The sequence below is a fragment of the Maniola hyperantus genome, chromosome 9 (genome assembly GCF_902806685.2).
Source record: "Maniola hyperantus chromosome 9, iAphHyp1.2, whole genome shotgun sequence".
Taxonomy (NCBI): Eukaryota; Metazoa; Arthropoda; class Insecta; order Lepidoptera; family Nymphalidae; genus Maniola; species Maniola hyperantus.
Genome location: NC_048544.1, coordinates 12,629,218 through 12,645,479, shown reverse-complemented (window position 1 = coordinate 12,645,479; position 16,262 = coordinate 12,629,218). Strand labels below are relative to the sequence as shown.

The 16,262-nt window shown below is 36.1% G+C and overlaps 3 protein-coding genes across 3 annotated transcripts in view; all 3 read right to left on the bottom strand.

Moving 5' to 3' along the window:
- Nucleotides 1–6,749, bottom strand: part of LOC117985273 (aldo-keto reductase AKR2E4-like) — a 28,134-nt gene extending 21,385 nt beyond the window's left edge. The window contains exons 1-2 of the mRNA XM_069500633.1: nt 6,604–6,749; nt 5,587–5,757 (exon numbers count right to left, since the gene is read on the bottom strand). Coding sequence (XP_069356734.1) covers nt 5,587–5,757; nt 6,604–6,660 — 228 coding nt within the window. The 5' untranslated portion in view covers nt 6,661–6,749. The remainder of the gene's footprint in view (nt 1–5,586; nt 5,758–6,603) is intronic.
- On the bottom strand, nt 321–3,338 carry LOC117985272 (aldo-keto reductase AKR2E4-like; the record flags this gene model as incomplete). The annotated part of the gene is made up of 4 exons (XM_069500602.1): nt 321–560; nt 1,409–1,612; nt 2,709–2,870; nt 3,219–3,338. Coding segments are annotated over 4 exons (726 nt in total), but the record flags the coding sequence as incomplete, so codon positions are not given.
- A 2,914-nt stretch (nt 6,750–9,663) lies between the features above and the next one.
- Nucleotides 9,664–15,639, bottom strand: LOC117985271 (aldo-keto reductase AKR2E4-like). The gene is made up of 5 exons (XM_034971960.2): nt 15,460–15,639; nt 12,770–12,883; nt 12,098–12,259; nt 10,919–11,122; nt 9,664–9,912 (listed from the first exon to the last, which is right to left on the bottom strand). The coding sequence occupies exons 1-5, from the start codon at nt 15,637–15,639 to the stop codon at nt 9,670–9,672; spliced, it is 903 nt and encodes a 300-aa protein (XP_034827851.1). The 3' UTR covers nt 9,664–9,669.
- Between the last annotated feature and the right edge of the window lie 623 nt (nt 15,640–16,262).

The window sequence follows — 16,262 nt, the reverse complement described above, 5'->3', positions numbered from 1 at the left end:
ACAAATAGGAACGTATGTTCACGGACTCAGATCGGATGCAGTGCGTAACTGTCTTACGCATTTCAGCAAGAAGCTATCTTGTTTACCTTCTAAGTAATCGGCCCCATTAATTGGGGCCGATTCTCTTGTACACAATCTCTAAACTAAACTAAATTAACAGGTCTAAATCTAGTGGTATCCTTTTCCGCAAGCAACATTATGAAAGGGATAGCATTCGATTTAGACGTGCCATTTTAGTTTAGTTTAGCGATTGTGTACAACGGAATTAGCCACAAATGTATACTTATATAAATCTACCTAGATTTTAAATGAAGGAACTACTAAGCATTTCTATACTGTTGCAAATTGTTCTCTCTGGTAAATCTCTTCATATTTTTATAATCACGATACATCTCTTCTTCCAGTCCATCGTAATCGATCAAGTGGACCTTGATATTTTTGTTAAATTTATTAATGATGAGGACGTCTTCAGGGCATAGAGTAAAATCAAAAATGTCTATATTTGATTTAATGTGTTCCTTGTCCAACGAACCAGCAATTGGCATAATGTGGCGTTCAACCTGAAAATGAATGATGAACCTATATGTCTAAAAAAATATATTATAAGTAGGTATATTATTTCTATAAAAAGCTGTGATAGCCTAGTGGTTAGGACGTCCACCTTCTAATCGGAGGTAGGGGGCGCGATCCCGGGCACGCACCTCTAACTTTTCGGAGTTATGTGCGTTTTAATTAATTAAATATTATTTGCTTTTACGGTGATGGAAAACATCGTGAGGAAACCTGCATGCCTGAGAGTTCTCCATAATATTCTCAAAGGTGTGTGAAGTCTACCAATCCGCACATGGCCAGCTTATATGGCTTATGACTATATGGCTAAAACCCTTCTCACTCTGAGAGGAGACCCGTGCTGTGTACGGCAATGGGTTGATCATGATGATGATATTATTTCTATAATATTAATATGGATCTTCAGATTCTGCCCGCGGCTTCGTCCAAGAAAGTTTAGATTTTTCGAATCTCCTTGGAATATGTTTATTCCTCTGGATGATAAGCTATCTCTGCGCGTTTAATTGAAGGCATAGAGTTGTTGAATTGAATTAAGTAGTTGAGGCATAGAGAAATAACAACATACCCTGTGTGTCTGTTTGTTACGTTTTCACGGCCACCCAATCGTTCAACCAATTTTGACCAAAGGTATAGAGATAGCTTGCATCCCAGAGTATTTTTAATAAGCATAAATTGGGCATCATCTAGTAATTGATGACATACGGATGGGTAGACAGACATCAGTATGAAATAGATAGGGATTCTTTTTGCCACTTGTTTATGGAACCTTAAAAACTTAAATTCACGTAGATGAAAACCTGAAAAGCCTACATAATTAGATAAAATTGAAAATATTTACCAAATACCGCAGGACAATCTGACTCACTTTTACACAGTATTTCTTGGCCATCCCCACCAATATAGGATCGTCAAAAGTGGGTGGTAATGATAAATTATTAAATGGTCTTGGCACGAGGAAACCAAAAGGCGAGTATCCAGTTACAATGATGCTTTTACTTTGACAATAAGCTACTAACTTCAGATTAGTGTAGGTAGGATTTGTCTGAAAGGATTTCAATAATGTTTTAATTGTATGTTTTTGTTCGTGGCACTGATCCAGTTAGTTGATTGCCTCAGCTTGCTGGATCTAATTTTAGCATTTATTCTCTTGTCCTCATTTCCTTTTTCGTTTTTCTCCTTCTATCTAGTTTCCCATCGTGTGGGAAGCTAGAAGCATCGCAAGCTGTGGCAATCACTAAAGCTATGATTCCGAACCACGCAGCACGCAGCAGTGCTGTCACCAGCAGTCACAGTCTTGTCGCGGCACTACGTCCCCATACAATCTCTATAAGCTTATATGACATTACATTCCGAGCAAGACAGCAATGTTCCGCTCCATTGCTGCCGCGACATTGCTGCCTAGCTCGGAATGTAATCTCTATATATATAAAAGGAAAAGGTGACTGACTGACTGACTAACTGACGGACTGACTGACTGACTGACTGACTGACTGACTGATCTATCAACGCACTGCTCAAACTACTGGACGGATCGAGCTGAAATTCGGCATGCAGATAGCTATTGTGACGTAGGCATCCGCTAAGAAAGGATTTTTCAAAATTCAACCCCTAAAGGGGTAAAATAGGGGTTTGAAGTTTGTATGAAAGTCTGTCAGTTTTTAAGTTAGAAGTTTGAAGTTTTGTAGTTAATATTTTTGCAATTAGCAGTATGACATATTTTATTAAGCTCATATGTTAAAATCTCATTGTTAATGATCAAGTGTAAGGGTGTAAAATAGGGGTTTAAAATTTGTTTACTCCACGCGAACGAAGTCGCGGGCATAAGCTAGTGTCATATAAGCTTATAGAGATTGTATGGGGACCAGTAGTGCCGCGACATGCTTGTGAGAGCTGGTGACAGCATTGTTGTAGCAGCGCTGCTGCGTGCAGCGTGGTTCGGAATCATACCTTAAGTGGGTCAACAAAACAGCATTTATATGTATTTATTTGTTGTTGTGTACTTGTAAGTTTCTTTTTGTAACCTGTTGATTGTCCTTTCAAATAAAAAAATTAAAAATATTTTATGCCAACTCGATTATTAATCTACATATAAACATTATTTTGTATTTATTCTCCCTATAAAACTTTATTTTTCATACCTCAATCTGGTTAACGGCTGGTGGGGTTTTAGAATTATCTAGAATCCTATTAATTTCCGTGACGTTAAAATTTGAAACACCAATGGATCTCGTCAAACCCAACCACTTAGCTTCTTCGAGGCCTCTCCAAATCTCCAAGTAATCACGATTCTTTAGGTTGAGCTAAATTAAAAAAAAAATTATTCATGTGAGGAATTTATCTAACTAGTATAATAATTTGTTTTAGTTGTTTTAATGTGTTTTTGTAACATTTGGTAGATACGCTCTATAAACCAATATAATTATGTTAAAGGTAACTCGTGTAAATTGAAACTAAGTAAGTACATAATATGTTTACGGAAAAATTATAAACGGAACGACAAAGATACCTATTAGTTTTTCTAGAGTATGACTATGTACAAATATTATTGACTTATCGAACTTCGTTTAAGGAGCTCTCGGAAGAGCTCTAAATATTTAAAAAAACAATAGGTATTTAGGTCTAAGTTCAAGAATAGTCAAAAGACCTACCACATTGCGAGGTGTATGAATGAGACATAGGTCCATGTAATCTAACTGCATTCTTTGTAAACTATCTCGAATAAGTGGTATGACCTGCTCATACGTGCCCACTCTTAATGATAGCTGGAAAAATCAGAAAACTTTTACGTAACAATATAAACATAATAATTTTTTTTTTTTTTTTTTTCAAGAAATAATTTTTTTTTTAATACAATAAAAAATAATAATTACATAATAATTAAGTAACGAATCATAAACGAATGTAAAGATCATTGATTAAAGTACCTACTGTTGAATTACTGCATTCTGATGTGGGCTGAGGATTAATAATAATATCTATCGGTCATCCTTCATTCTACCTCCTCTTCTTACTCGCCGATATTTAATTACTAGCTGATTTACATTCTAAATTTCAGCCAAATCCGTCCAGTAGTTTTTGCGTGAAGGAGTAACAAACATACACACACACACACACACACACACACACACACACACACACACACACACACACACACACACACACACACACACACACACACACACACACACACACACACACACACACACACACACACACACACACACACACACACACACACACACACACACACACACACACACACACACACACACACTAACTTTCGCCTTTATAATATTATAGTCGGGATTTTATCTTATCTTAACTCTTTTACAAAATATTTTCCTTCTTTATGCACGTAATTCCAGGTAATTTGAGGAGTTGGTTTAAGGGGACTCAGTTCGGTGCTTTCTTCATACAAACGTAGGAGGGAAATTACAACAATATTCGATATTGTACGCACAAAACAAAGAATTATATCGATTTATCTCGTCATTATCTAGGTTCATTGATATATAAAACATTGAAAAAAATATTGATTTAAAAGTTACGTGGCTCAAAAGATTCCTATTTTAACACTAAATTAATGACAACTTTAGGCGTAAATAAATAAGATTAGGGCTAAGAAAATTCTAAAACAATTTATCATTAGACGTAGTTTATTTATTCATTAGTTGAAATAACTTTACTTTGCAAACATAAATTCAGCAGTTTTTTCTCAAAAATACTTTTCCTAAACCCTTTTCGCGCGCTTGATTTCGGTGAAAATCATCGTGCCTCTCAACTTTCTCATACAATGTCAAGTGAAAAGCAAACATGTTACCCACGTGCGCTGCCAATTTCGGTCGAGCGTCCTGCGTCACCTTAAGAGTTGAAGATTTTCTATGATAAACTGAAAGATTGATTCAATAAATCTGAACCAATGGGTCTCCAAAAGGCTACAGCAGGTATACAGAACTTTTCAACCTGGTTCCTCCTTCACCCTTTACTATCGTACCGCAAGGCATCGCCAAGGTCTACACCCGTGCGTAGTCGAAGCGATTTGCCTCCTCATTTCCAATCCGAGCTGCTAAGATTTGGAACACCCTTCCAGCATCAGTTTTCCCCTCCAATTATAATATGGGTACCTTCAAGTCGAGAGTGAATAGGCAATCTTCTAGGCAAGCGCGCACCAACGCGCACGCGTTTGGAACCCTCGTAGCTTTAGTTTTAAGTTTGCGTTATAATTATCACCACTATATCTTACAAATCTAACACTATACCTACCAGACAATCAATAAGAGTAATTTATTACCTATTTTGAATAAATCATTTGACTTTGAAATCATTTGACTTTGACATTTTAGGCTACATCAATCATTATTACAATCTCAATTGTTCTGATTGACTGAATTTGTGCGATTCTTGTTGCAGCAATGCATTATAGCCAATATTGAGCGAGCGTTAACCAATCAGAGATGATTGTGATCCTGACATTGTAGCTGTCGTTCTCCCGCAATCGCGCAGCAGATCTGATTGCAGCCAAGCGCTAGTCTAACACACTGTATAAGGTGGTTCCCTGAATAGAATGGTAAATTTATTTCTTGATGAATACCATCATACCCCTTGTGGTGATTCCATCGTACCCATTGTGAAAGACTATCTGACCTCTGGCTCCTTACTGTCTGCTTCTTCTCACTGACGTGCTTGCTTGGATATGACATTATGACGGTGTATAGACGAATGATGCCGACAATCTTGCAGTCTATATGTTTAGACTTGTGTCGCTCTAGATTTATCATCATTATTAATTAATGTTCTTTTTAAGGATTTATTGTATAGTCTGTACATAATGAGAACTCACTCGCCATTTTGTCAACTACATTTTTATCGCTATTTGTCAACTATCATGTCAAAAATACTGTTCACCTTTAAAAAAAGGACTAAAATCGTACTTTTGACATGACAGTCGACACATACTGAAGTTAAAATGGCGAGTGAGAACATACAATTTGTGCATTATAAGTATAGATTTTTTACCTTTGTAGTTATAAACAATTCCGTCCGTTTCACGATACCTCGTCTCGTGACGTTTTTGATGGCTTCGCCAATCAAGTCCTCGCTTACGTAAAGAGCTGCAGTGTCTATGTGCCTATATCCGGCTTCGATTGCCCAAATGACTGCTTGGCGCATGTACTGCCGGTCATTTAACTGTAATATTTGACAAAATTTTAATTTTGCACTTGGAGTCCAATAATGATTTTTTTCTGGGCACCTATATACGAGATTACTTCTCCACAAGCTGATGCCCGCGACTTCGTCCGCGTGGAATTAGGTTTTTTAAAAATCCCGTGGGAACTCTTTGATTTTCCGGGATAAAAAGTCCTATGTCACTATGTCACAGTCCATCTACCCATGCAAAAATGCACATCGATCCGTTGCTCCGTTGCGACGTGATTGAAGGACGAACCAACAAACAAACACACTTTCACATTTATAATATGGGTACCTACTGATCAACAGTTCCTGAATCCTTATCGTTTAATAGTGCTATACCCTGTATCAGTATTGAGAAATAGGATCAAAATTTTTTTTGGCGGAACCATCTCGCAAACTTCCTTTTTCAAGCAGGTAAAGAAGGAAAAGGAAGGAAGCAAACGAAAATAACAGTACGCGGCAGAAAGCAATGTACATCGGCCTTTAGAATGACATTTCGGCTTTGTAGAGCCATATTATATTATATTCTGTGGTAGAGCGTTGTCTGTGTCATTCATACGTCTACTAGACCTAGGTCTTCTTAATTATTACTTGTTTTTTATATGTATTTTAAGTATTTTTTTGTGTTCCTTATATGTAATTTAATATGTAATAATATAAATTTAATTTAATTTAATTAATTTAATTTAATTAATTTAATTTAATTCATACCTATATGGTGCCTATATGACGTTTTGTCGGTCTCAACGACAGGCACAACGCTCTCGGCTCTACAAATCTGCTATCTCCTTCTAAATGTCGATGTACATTACTTTCGGCTGCGTACCTACAGGCACTTACGTCCACCTGCATTGAAGTACCAAGGGCAGTGGCTGGCATCCAGTTGCCATCATTCATCAGTCTCCTTTCTGTTGTGCCACCGATTGGCTCTACCTGCGACTAACATTATTGTTTCAGATGCTATCTCACTATTTAGTTGCGTCTGTTCACGGCGTTTCGTAAACAAAATCTTTTCAAATTCAAATCATTTAATCAAATTGGGTACCTACTTTTGTATACTTTTTGATTGTCAGTTGTAGAATTTGTAAAATAATCTAATGGTGATAATTTATTTTATTACTTACTTAAACTTAAAACGATGGTTCCAGACACGCTAAATTGGGGCCACCAAGATTTTTGACTCAATATTTTCGTAAAATCTAAAGTCTGACCCAATTTCGATAACTTCTTAAAATTTAAATGACTTTTCAAAAGGGCGTACAGACCTAAGGTTGAAGTCGGTTTCATTTGAAAAAGGTCCTTTCGTTTATAAGATTTTATAAAAATATCTAAAGATTCTTTAAAAATATATTTTTCAAGTACCTAGTAGATACTTACAGCATATATTGCCAGTAAACAAATAGAATTAAAAAATAACATTTTCACAGGAGCGAGACCAATAATTAATCTATGATTTTCACATTAATAATAATAATTAATAACATAAATTCCTTTGAAAATTCGAGAAAGATGTCTTTGGAATAAATTGGTAGCGTCTATTTCGATGTTTTAAATACTTTCTATAATACCATTAAAGTAATCTTAATAGGACTTTATAATATTAATTAGAATTCCGTACCTCAAAAGAAAAAATTGAACCCTTATAGGATCACTTTGTTGTCTGTCTGTCTGTCGGTCTGTCAAGAAACCTACAGGGTACTTTCCGTTGACCAAGAATCATAGGCAGGTAGGTAGATCGTATAGCAGACATTCGGGGAAAGATCTGTAAACCGTGAATTTATGGTAATGTCACACAAAAAAAATTAAAATGTGGTCATGAACTAATAATTAGTATTTTCAATATTTGAAGTAAAATAACTATTATATGAAGTGGGGTATCATATGAAAGGTCTTCACCTGTGCATTCTAAAACAGATTTTGATTTATTTTTATGCATCATAGTGTTTGAATTATCGTGCACTGTCGAAAAAATACGACTGTAGTACGGAACTCTCGTTGCGCGAGCCTGACTCGCACTTGGCCGGTTTTTTATAATTAAAACTAACTAGGTAATGCCAGGCATGCATTCACAATGCCTCTTTCAATTTTACGACTCCCGCACTAATTATAAATTATTGTACGTTGATGACAGAAACCTGCACGCATGTGCCAACAGCAACTGTACAAATTTTCAACTTAACCGGATGATCGATTCGTGAACGCATAGCTTAGGTAATGTACCTCCACAGAAAGGATTTTTAAAAATTCTAACGGCGATATTAAGAGACCTAAAACCATGTAAATGAAGTCGTAGGTAATTACTAGGTAGTTACCTTTTCTTTCAATGTTTATGACCAATTTTGTTAACCTCAATTGTTTCTAACAAGCCATGATAAATAAAATTAAGCTAATAAAATATAACCTTAATTATTGGGATCATTGCCATTAGTATGTAGGTAGGTATGTATATTGTATACCATATTCCTATAATTTATTATACTATCAAAGTACCTACACTTAGACTTTCCGCCATATTTCGACGTCTTTGCCATAAATAATATAATCTTCTCTATGTATAAAAATGAATCGCTGAATGTGTTGCTGATCGCAAATCTCGAGAACAGGTGAACCAATTTCGCTAATTCTTTTTTTATAATATTCCTTGAAGTACGAGGATGGTTCTTACGGAGAGAAAATATTATTAAAAAAATGAAATGTACCTACTGTTAGACGGTACGAAGTTCGCCGGGGCAGCTAGAATTATATAAATATTATTTTCATTCAAAAATTTTTTTTGATGTGATACAAGGCTGAGACCATAGGAGGCCTGGAGGCCCCTGGTTCTTTTTATGATGCTTTTCTTCTTGTTTACTTGAGAACATCAAACGTGCGTTATTCGTGATAATAAAAGGAAACAGGACATCAGCATGCAAAGTAAGCAAGTATAGTCTGTTATTCAGATGGCAATACTTACCTACTGACTTTAAAATTCCTAACTTTTACCCCTGCTTTTGTAAAATAAATCCTTCCCAGATTGGAAATGAATAGAAAATATGACTACATACATGGATACAACACACAAGCTGTGATAGCCTAGTGATTAGGACGTCCACCTTCTAATCGGAGGTCGGGGGTTCGATCCCGGGCACGCACCTCTAACTTTTCGGAGTTATGTGCGTTTTAAGTAATTAAATGTCACTTGCTTTAACAGTGAAGGAACATGGCCAGCGTGGTGGAATATGGCCAAAAGCCCTTCTCACTCTGAGAGGAGACCCGTGCTCTGTAGTGAGCCGGCGATGGGTTGATCATGATGATGATGATGACATGGATACAAGCACGAGCGAAACGAGCGCATAAATTTTCCTTAATAATTTTACTCAAGCGATAAAGGGCCTTCAATTACAACATAGCTTATTTAATTATTGAATCTATATTTCAGCTGGATTTGGGATTAAGCTAATGAAGAGTTTTTAAGTTTTGTACTTTGGGGGCCCCCCTAGATCCGAGACCGGACCGTCTCCCACGAGAGACATAAACATAGAAAAAATATGAATTTTAAAAATTATCGAATATTTATCAAGAACGCTTAATAGTTATTTGTTGAGGTTTAACAATAAAGGGAATGATGTGATATAATATCTTTAATAAATTCATTTTATACAAAATTGTTCCTAATGGGCTGATTACACCTACCGAGTAGTGAAGCGAGACAGTTGAATGTCACTCGGCCGAGACAGTGCTGTGGCCGAGAAATTGCGGCGAAATTGCACTCGTTAAAGTGTTTATACCAACCGAGTACTCGGCCGAGGACACTGACTCGCCACTGTACTCGTTAGGTACCCTTGGATGAAATAACCCTCAAAAAAATACACTGACAACAACTTGACAATCGCGAGGTGCATAGGTATACGAGTTTCTCCAACATTACTAAACTACGTTTCTATACTGTCGCAAATTGTTCGCTTTGATAAATCGCTTCAAACTCCTATGTCCGTCGACCATGGCTTCTTCCAGCCCATCATCATCATATACGTAGGTCTTGATATCCCTGTTAAATTTATTAATTTTGCGAACATTTTTTGGACTTAAAGTAAAACTAAAAATGTCTAAATTTAATTCAATGTGTTCCTTATCAAACGAAGCGGTCATTGGTATTATGTAGCGTTCAACCTGAAAATGGATATACATAATAATTATTATTTAAAATAAGTTAAAATCCGACGATTTGTGTGTTAGGTATTTTTAGTACTAGATGATGCGCACTACTTTTTCTGAGATAAAAATTAGCCTATGTCCTTCCCCGAGATATAAGCTAACTCTGTACTAAATTTCATCTAAATTGGTTAAACAGTTGGACCGTGAAAAGCTAGCAGACAGATAGACAGACAGATATACTTTCAATGTCAAATAGCCTCAATAGCTCAACCGGTATAGGAGTGGACTGAAAACCGAAAGGTCGATGTTTCAAACCCCGCCCGTTGCACTATTGTCGTACCTTCTCCTAGCACAAGCCTGACGCTTAATTGGAGAGGAAAGGGGAATATTAGTGATTTAACATGGCTAATATTCTTTTATGCGACAGTCGGACAATAGGTGGACGCAGAAGAGCACAGTCTGGTGTCCACGCTACATAACGCGTCGCCCTGGCAGGCCCCGCACGCGCTGGCGCGCAGATCTGGAGGAATTTGATGGCCTTGGTGCGCTCTGGACGCGTCTGGTCGCTAACAGGGATACCTGGAAGAAAAAGGGGGAGGCCTTTGCCCGCGTTTGGGATGACCTCTGAATTATTAGAGCTAGATATACCTTATAAGCAATATTGACCAAAAAAAAAAGGTACTAATAATTTGAAAAAAATGAACGAAAGTAAAAAAAAAAAAAAATTAGAGGTAGGCTTATTTATTTATTTATTTATTTATAATATTCTTTTTAAAAAAAATAAAAAAAAATGCGAAAGTAAGGTTAGTATGGATCTTCCTGATGGTGAGGAGTATTCTATCAGCGTATATTTTAAAGTAAAGTAAATTCTTCAAATGTTTAAATCAAAGAAAGGAGATTTGGCACAGAAATCATCATTGCTTTATATAGGAAAAAAGCCTCCCTTGGAAATTTCAAAAATCCACGCCGGCTAAGACGAGGGCAAAACCAATAATAATTGAATTAAATTGTAAATATTTACCAAATACCGCTGGATAATCTGACTGACTTCTACACGGTGTTTCTTGGCCATCCTCACTAATGTGGGATCGTCAAAAGTGGGCGGTAGTTGTAAATCAATGAGTGGTCTGGGCACGAGGAATCCAAAAGATCCGTATCCGGTCACAACTATGCTTTTACTTTGACAGTAAGCCACTAGCTCCAGGTTTGTGAAGGTAGGATTTGTCTAAAGGAATTTAGAATGTAGGTATTTAATTTTATTAGATACAGCTCCAGTGGATTTGGCCTTAACAAAGTTTAAATATAGAACTTCGACCGCCAAAAAGGAAAAAGAAAACTTTCTTGGCATGTTTTTTGTCTAGTTTTAGTTTTACTTATTAGTTAGTATTTGTCATTTGTGATCTTTTTGTCTTCATTCATTCATGTTTTGTTCTATGTTGAGTTTTTTGGTTTTTTTTTGGTTTTTTTTCTGTACGTTTGTTTGGTGTTGTGTTTTGTTTAATTGTAAACTGTGCGCTATGGTCCCAAATAAAAGATTATTATTATTACATGAATTACATCTTAAAAAGACAGGGCAGGTGTCTAGGGCAGAGTGAACTAGAGTGTGGGAACTCTCGGCTTAATAATAAATCGACTAATGTCAGATATTAGGCTACTAGACGATGCCTGCGACTTCGACCGCATCGATTTAGGTTTTTAAAATCCAGTGGGAATTCTTTGATTTTCCGGGACAAAAAGTAGCCTATGTCCTTCCCCGGTATACAAGCTATCTCTGTACCAAAGTTCGTCAAAACTATTTGAACGGATGGGCCGTAAAAGGCTAGCAGACAGACAGACAGACATACACACTTTCGAATTTATAATATTAGTATGGATGGTGACGTGAAATCAAAGTAAAATAGGGCTATATGGCTACCTACCGTCAAATAGGTACGTTTGACTAACTACTAGCGAACAAAATTACCACTTTCCACTCAGATTTCATAGGGCAAAAGGATTCTTTCCGAGTGAGTGAGATGAAAAATATTATAATTGACATGATGTATGTACTTCGAAGAGTTATTTTTATAAATTTAAAAAAAAATTAAAAAATCCATTGCTTTATTCACTTTTAGCCAATCTTGAACTGAATTTGTTAGGGTCGTCGACTTCGCTCACAAATCGACCCTCAGTCAAACACTAGTAAATTTATTTCTCTTACCTCAATTTGGTTAACGGCTGGTGGGGTTTTAGAATTAGTTAAGATCCTGTTAATTTCTGTGCTGTTGAAGTTAGAAACACCAATGGATCTTGTCAAACCCAATCGCTTGGCTTCTTCAAGGCCTTTCCATACCTCCAAGTAATCGCAATTCTTTATCTTTAGCTAAATATCGAAAATAAAATTAATATTGTGAGGAATATGTAATTCTAGCTATTTATAAAAAATCGGTCAAGTGCGAGTCAGGCACTCACACCGAGGGTTCCGTATTGCAGTCGTATTTTTTCGGCATTTTGCACGATAATTCAAAAACTATGATGCATAAAAATAAATAAAAATCTGTTTTAGAATGCACAGGTGAAGACCTTTCATATGATACACCACTTGATATAGTTATCTCACTTCGAAAGTTGAAAATACTAATTATTAGTTCATGACCACAACTTTTTTTGTGTGATGTAACCACAAATTCACGGTTTTCAGATTTTTCCCCGAATGTCTGCTATAAAATCTACCTACCTGCCAAATTTCATGATTATAATTCAACGGGAAGTACCCTGTAGGTTTCTTGACAGACCGACAGACAGACAGACAACAAAGTGATTCTATAGAGGTTCTGTTTTTCCTTTTGAGGTACCTACGGAACCCTAAGATAAGAATGATCAAAAGACCTACCACATTACGGGGCGTATGAATTAGGTACAGGTCCAAATAATCTAATTGTAGTCTTTTTAAAGAATTTTGAAGAGCTCCTATAACCTGCGCATAGGTGCAAACTTTGAATGGTAACTGAAAAAAAGAAAAGTAAATTACAATAGAAGAAGCTTTAATCTATAATTAGTTAAGCTAGCTTAGTTATTTTTCTTGCATTACCTAGGTATAATTTAGTTCTTACTGCATATGAAGAAGATGAAGAACTGTTTTACCAAATTAAAAGATCGATTGAAAAATCCAAACCGTGGTTCCCTAAACGATAAAAAAGAAATATGTGCCATAGACCAAAGAAGTAGAACTGAAAAGTCCCTTGATAGGTAACGTAATCACAGTGGTTCACCTTCCCACCAAGTATAAATTATTAGAAAAGACGTAGACGTCATGACAAGGACTTACAAGCTTTTTTTAATAATTTCAATTTAATTACAAGTCTTTAGGTAATTGATTCGCAAAAAGAGGGTATGTGAATACCGCTTATGGTAATTTCGATGAACCAAAAGCTTAATTTGCAGTAATCCGCTGAAACATGCGGAATGTATGTTTCAGCGGATTACAGCAAATTAAGCTTTTGGTTCATTGTATATCATGGATTTCCGCAAAGTAACGCCTGCTTCTATACAGTATGGTAATTTCGATCTGATGCTGCAACGTTTCGTGCCTGAGGTCATTAATTTGATCTCGATGAGTATAGGTTGATGATGATGTTCTAGTAATTTTTATTTTTTTATTTTATTCGTTTATTTGCAATTAACAGCGATACATACAATATAATGTTACATAATAACAGACTGTAAATAAGGCCAAATAGGATTACAATTTTTTTACAGATTACTTAAATAGTTATCTAAATATGTAAAAGGAAAAGGTCACTGACTGACTGACTGACTGATCTATCAACGCACAGATCAAACTACTGGACGGATCGGGCTGAAATTTGGCATGCAGATAGCTATTATGACGTAGGCATCCGCTAAGAAAGGATTTTTGAAAATTCAACCCCTAAGGGGGTGAAATAGGGGTTTGAGATTTGTGTAGTCCACGCGGACAAAGTCGCGAGCATAAGCTAGTTAATTATAAATTTATAACAGTAGGTACGTTTGATAATATATAAAATATGAATATATAAAAGTCAATTAACTAGTAAAAATACCTAGTAATAGAGCAAGAAGTGAGAGACAAGAAGTAAGTGTGACAAAAAACAAGAAAAAATTAATTTTGAAAAAACCTGTATTCTTAAAATGTTTGCAATGTATTGCAAAGGTTCACTAATGAATGACAAAAAACGTAGGACAAATTATCAGTTCACCAAAAACTTTTGAAAAACTAATCAAATCACAAACGTCGTATACCGCAAACATATCATTTTACAAAAGATCATTTGACAAATATTCTATTCACAAATGTTTTACTTTGCAAATTTGCTGAATGTTAAAATATCATTTAAAAATTTATTATTTCACCAAATAATTTGTTTTTCAAATTCGCGATTTTACAAAATAATAGACGATAAATTTATTATTTGATAAAATAACTAATTAACAAAAACACACAAAAAGTCTGTTTTGCATGCATATGCAAACCCCTATGCAACGCAGCAATAATATCATGGGGCTCCATTTTTCTGGGTGCGAAAAAAGGAAATAACCCACGAAGGGGATGGCGGGGTCTCAGACCCCGCCATCCTCTTCTAACCTAACCGTTCCGAGTCGGAGTGCCCCAAGTCCCGAGCTCGCTTCGCTCGCTCTTGATGGTGGGAGCGGGGGGGGTGAGAGAGACCCCCCACCATAGTGGTGGTCTCTTCTCGTCTACCGGGGCCGTCGACGGAGCCCCGCTTTGCGGGGCTCCTTTTTTCTGGGTGGTAAAAAAAGAAATAACCCACGAAGGGGATGGCGGGGTCTTACAGACCCCGCCATCCCCTTCTAACCTAACCGTTCCGAGTCGGAGTGCCCCGGGTCCCGAGCTCGCTTCGCTCGCTCGCTCGTCGGGGAAAAGAGACCCCCCATTATAGTAAGCGGTCTCTTCCGTCGGGCCGGTCGACATATAAAAGATTTGGTGAATTCTTAAAGTATTTATCAAACAGTTCATTTTATCAAACAATTCATTTTATCAAAAAAAAGTGCGATATGTTGTTTTACTAATTAACACGATTAAAGAAATCAATTGTTTGTCAAATGATATTTTATGAAATAACAATTTGTCTGGTAATTTGTTTTATCAAGTGAATTATTTGTAGAAACATAAGTTTAATAACGATCATAAAACGATTCATAATTTTGCCAAAATTTGTTTGGGAAATGAAACTTTGTCATTTGTTTTTTGTCAATTGATCGGTCACCATTGCAAATCATCAAAACTACACGTATGAGGCTATAAGGTTATTAGTATTGATTGTATTTAGGTAGTATAATAATAGCGCTAAGTTTTTGCTAGCGTTCTAATTAAGTATTATTATGAATTAATAAGTAGACGGAACGACACTTTTTAAACCTTCGTGGTTTTTTGCTGTGTCTAAATTGGATTTGTTAATCATTCTTTATGTTGGTAATTTTTAAAAAAAAAGTACACTGTGTATTTTATAATTATGTGATTATTGTGATGATTTTATTAAATTTACTCTCGTTATACTTACGACTTTTTTATTGATTTTTTACCTTTGAAGTTATGAACAATTCTGTCCGTTTCACGATGCCACGTCTTGTAACATTCTTGATGGCCTCACCAACCATGTCCTCGGTTGCATATTCAGATGCGGTGTCTATATGCCTACATCCTGCTTCCATTGCCCAAATAGCTCCTTGTTTTACATCAGGGCGGTAATATAACTGTAACATTTTGCCAAATCACTTTTCAATGTATTATTGGATTGCAAATTGGCAGACTTCACACAACTTTTGAGAAAATTATGGAGAACTCTTAGGCATGCACGTTTCCACACGAGTCACGATGTTTTCCTTCATAATTAAAGCAAGTGATATTTAATTGCTTAACCCCGAAAAGTTAAAGGTGCGTGCCCAGGATTCAAAGTCAAAACTCAAAACGTTTATTCAAAGTGGGTAAAAAAATTTCGCTTTTTTTATAGTCGGTTTGCATTTGTAAGACGATGATATAGTAGTATAGTATAGTATAGTGGTCATAATTTTTACGCGAACTTAAAACTAAAGCTACGGGGGTTCCAAACGCATACAGATCTGAGAACAGCCCACAACAAACTCAGCCGGGTATTCTTTTTATTATCACCACTTTACAAAATCACTTTAACTTATTAGAACTATCACAAGGCTGTTAAGCAACTCATTCCCAAGCTTTTTATCATTTAAATAATCCTTTACATTGTAATGGGATTTGTCAATAAGTTTACGTTTTATGAAAACTTTGATTGAAGCTTCGACCTCCCGTAGGAGGCGATAGTGGATACTAGTAGTCACTGTTTTCATTTGCATTGAATAAACATTAC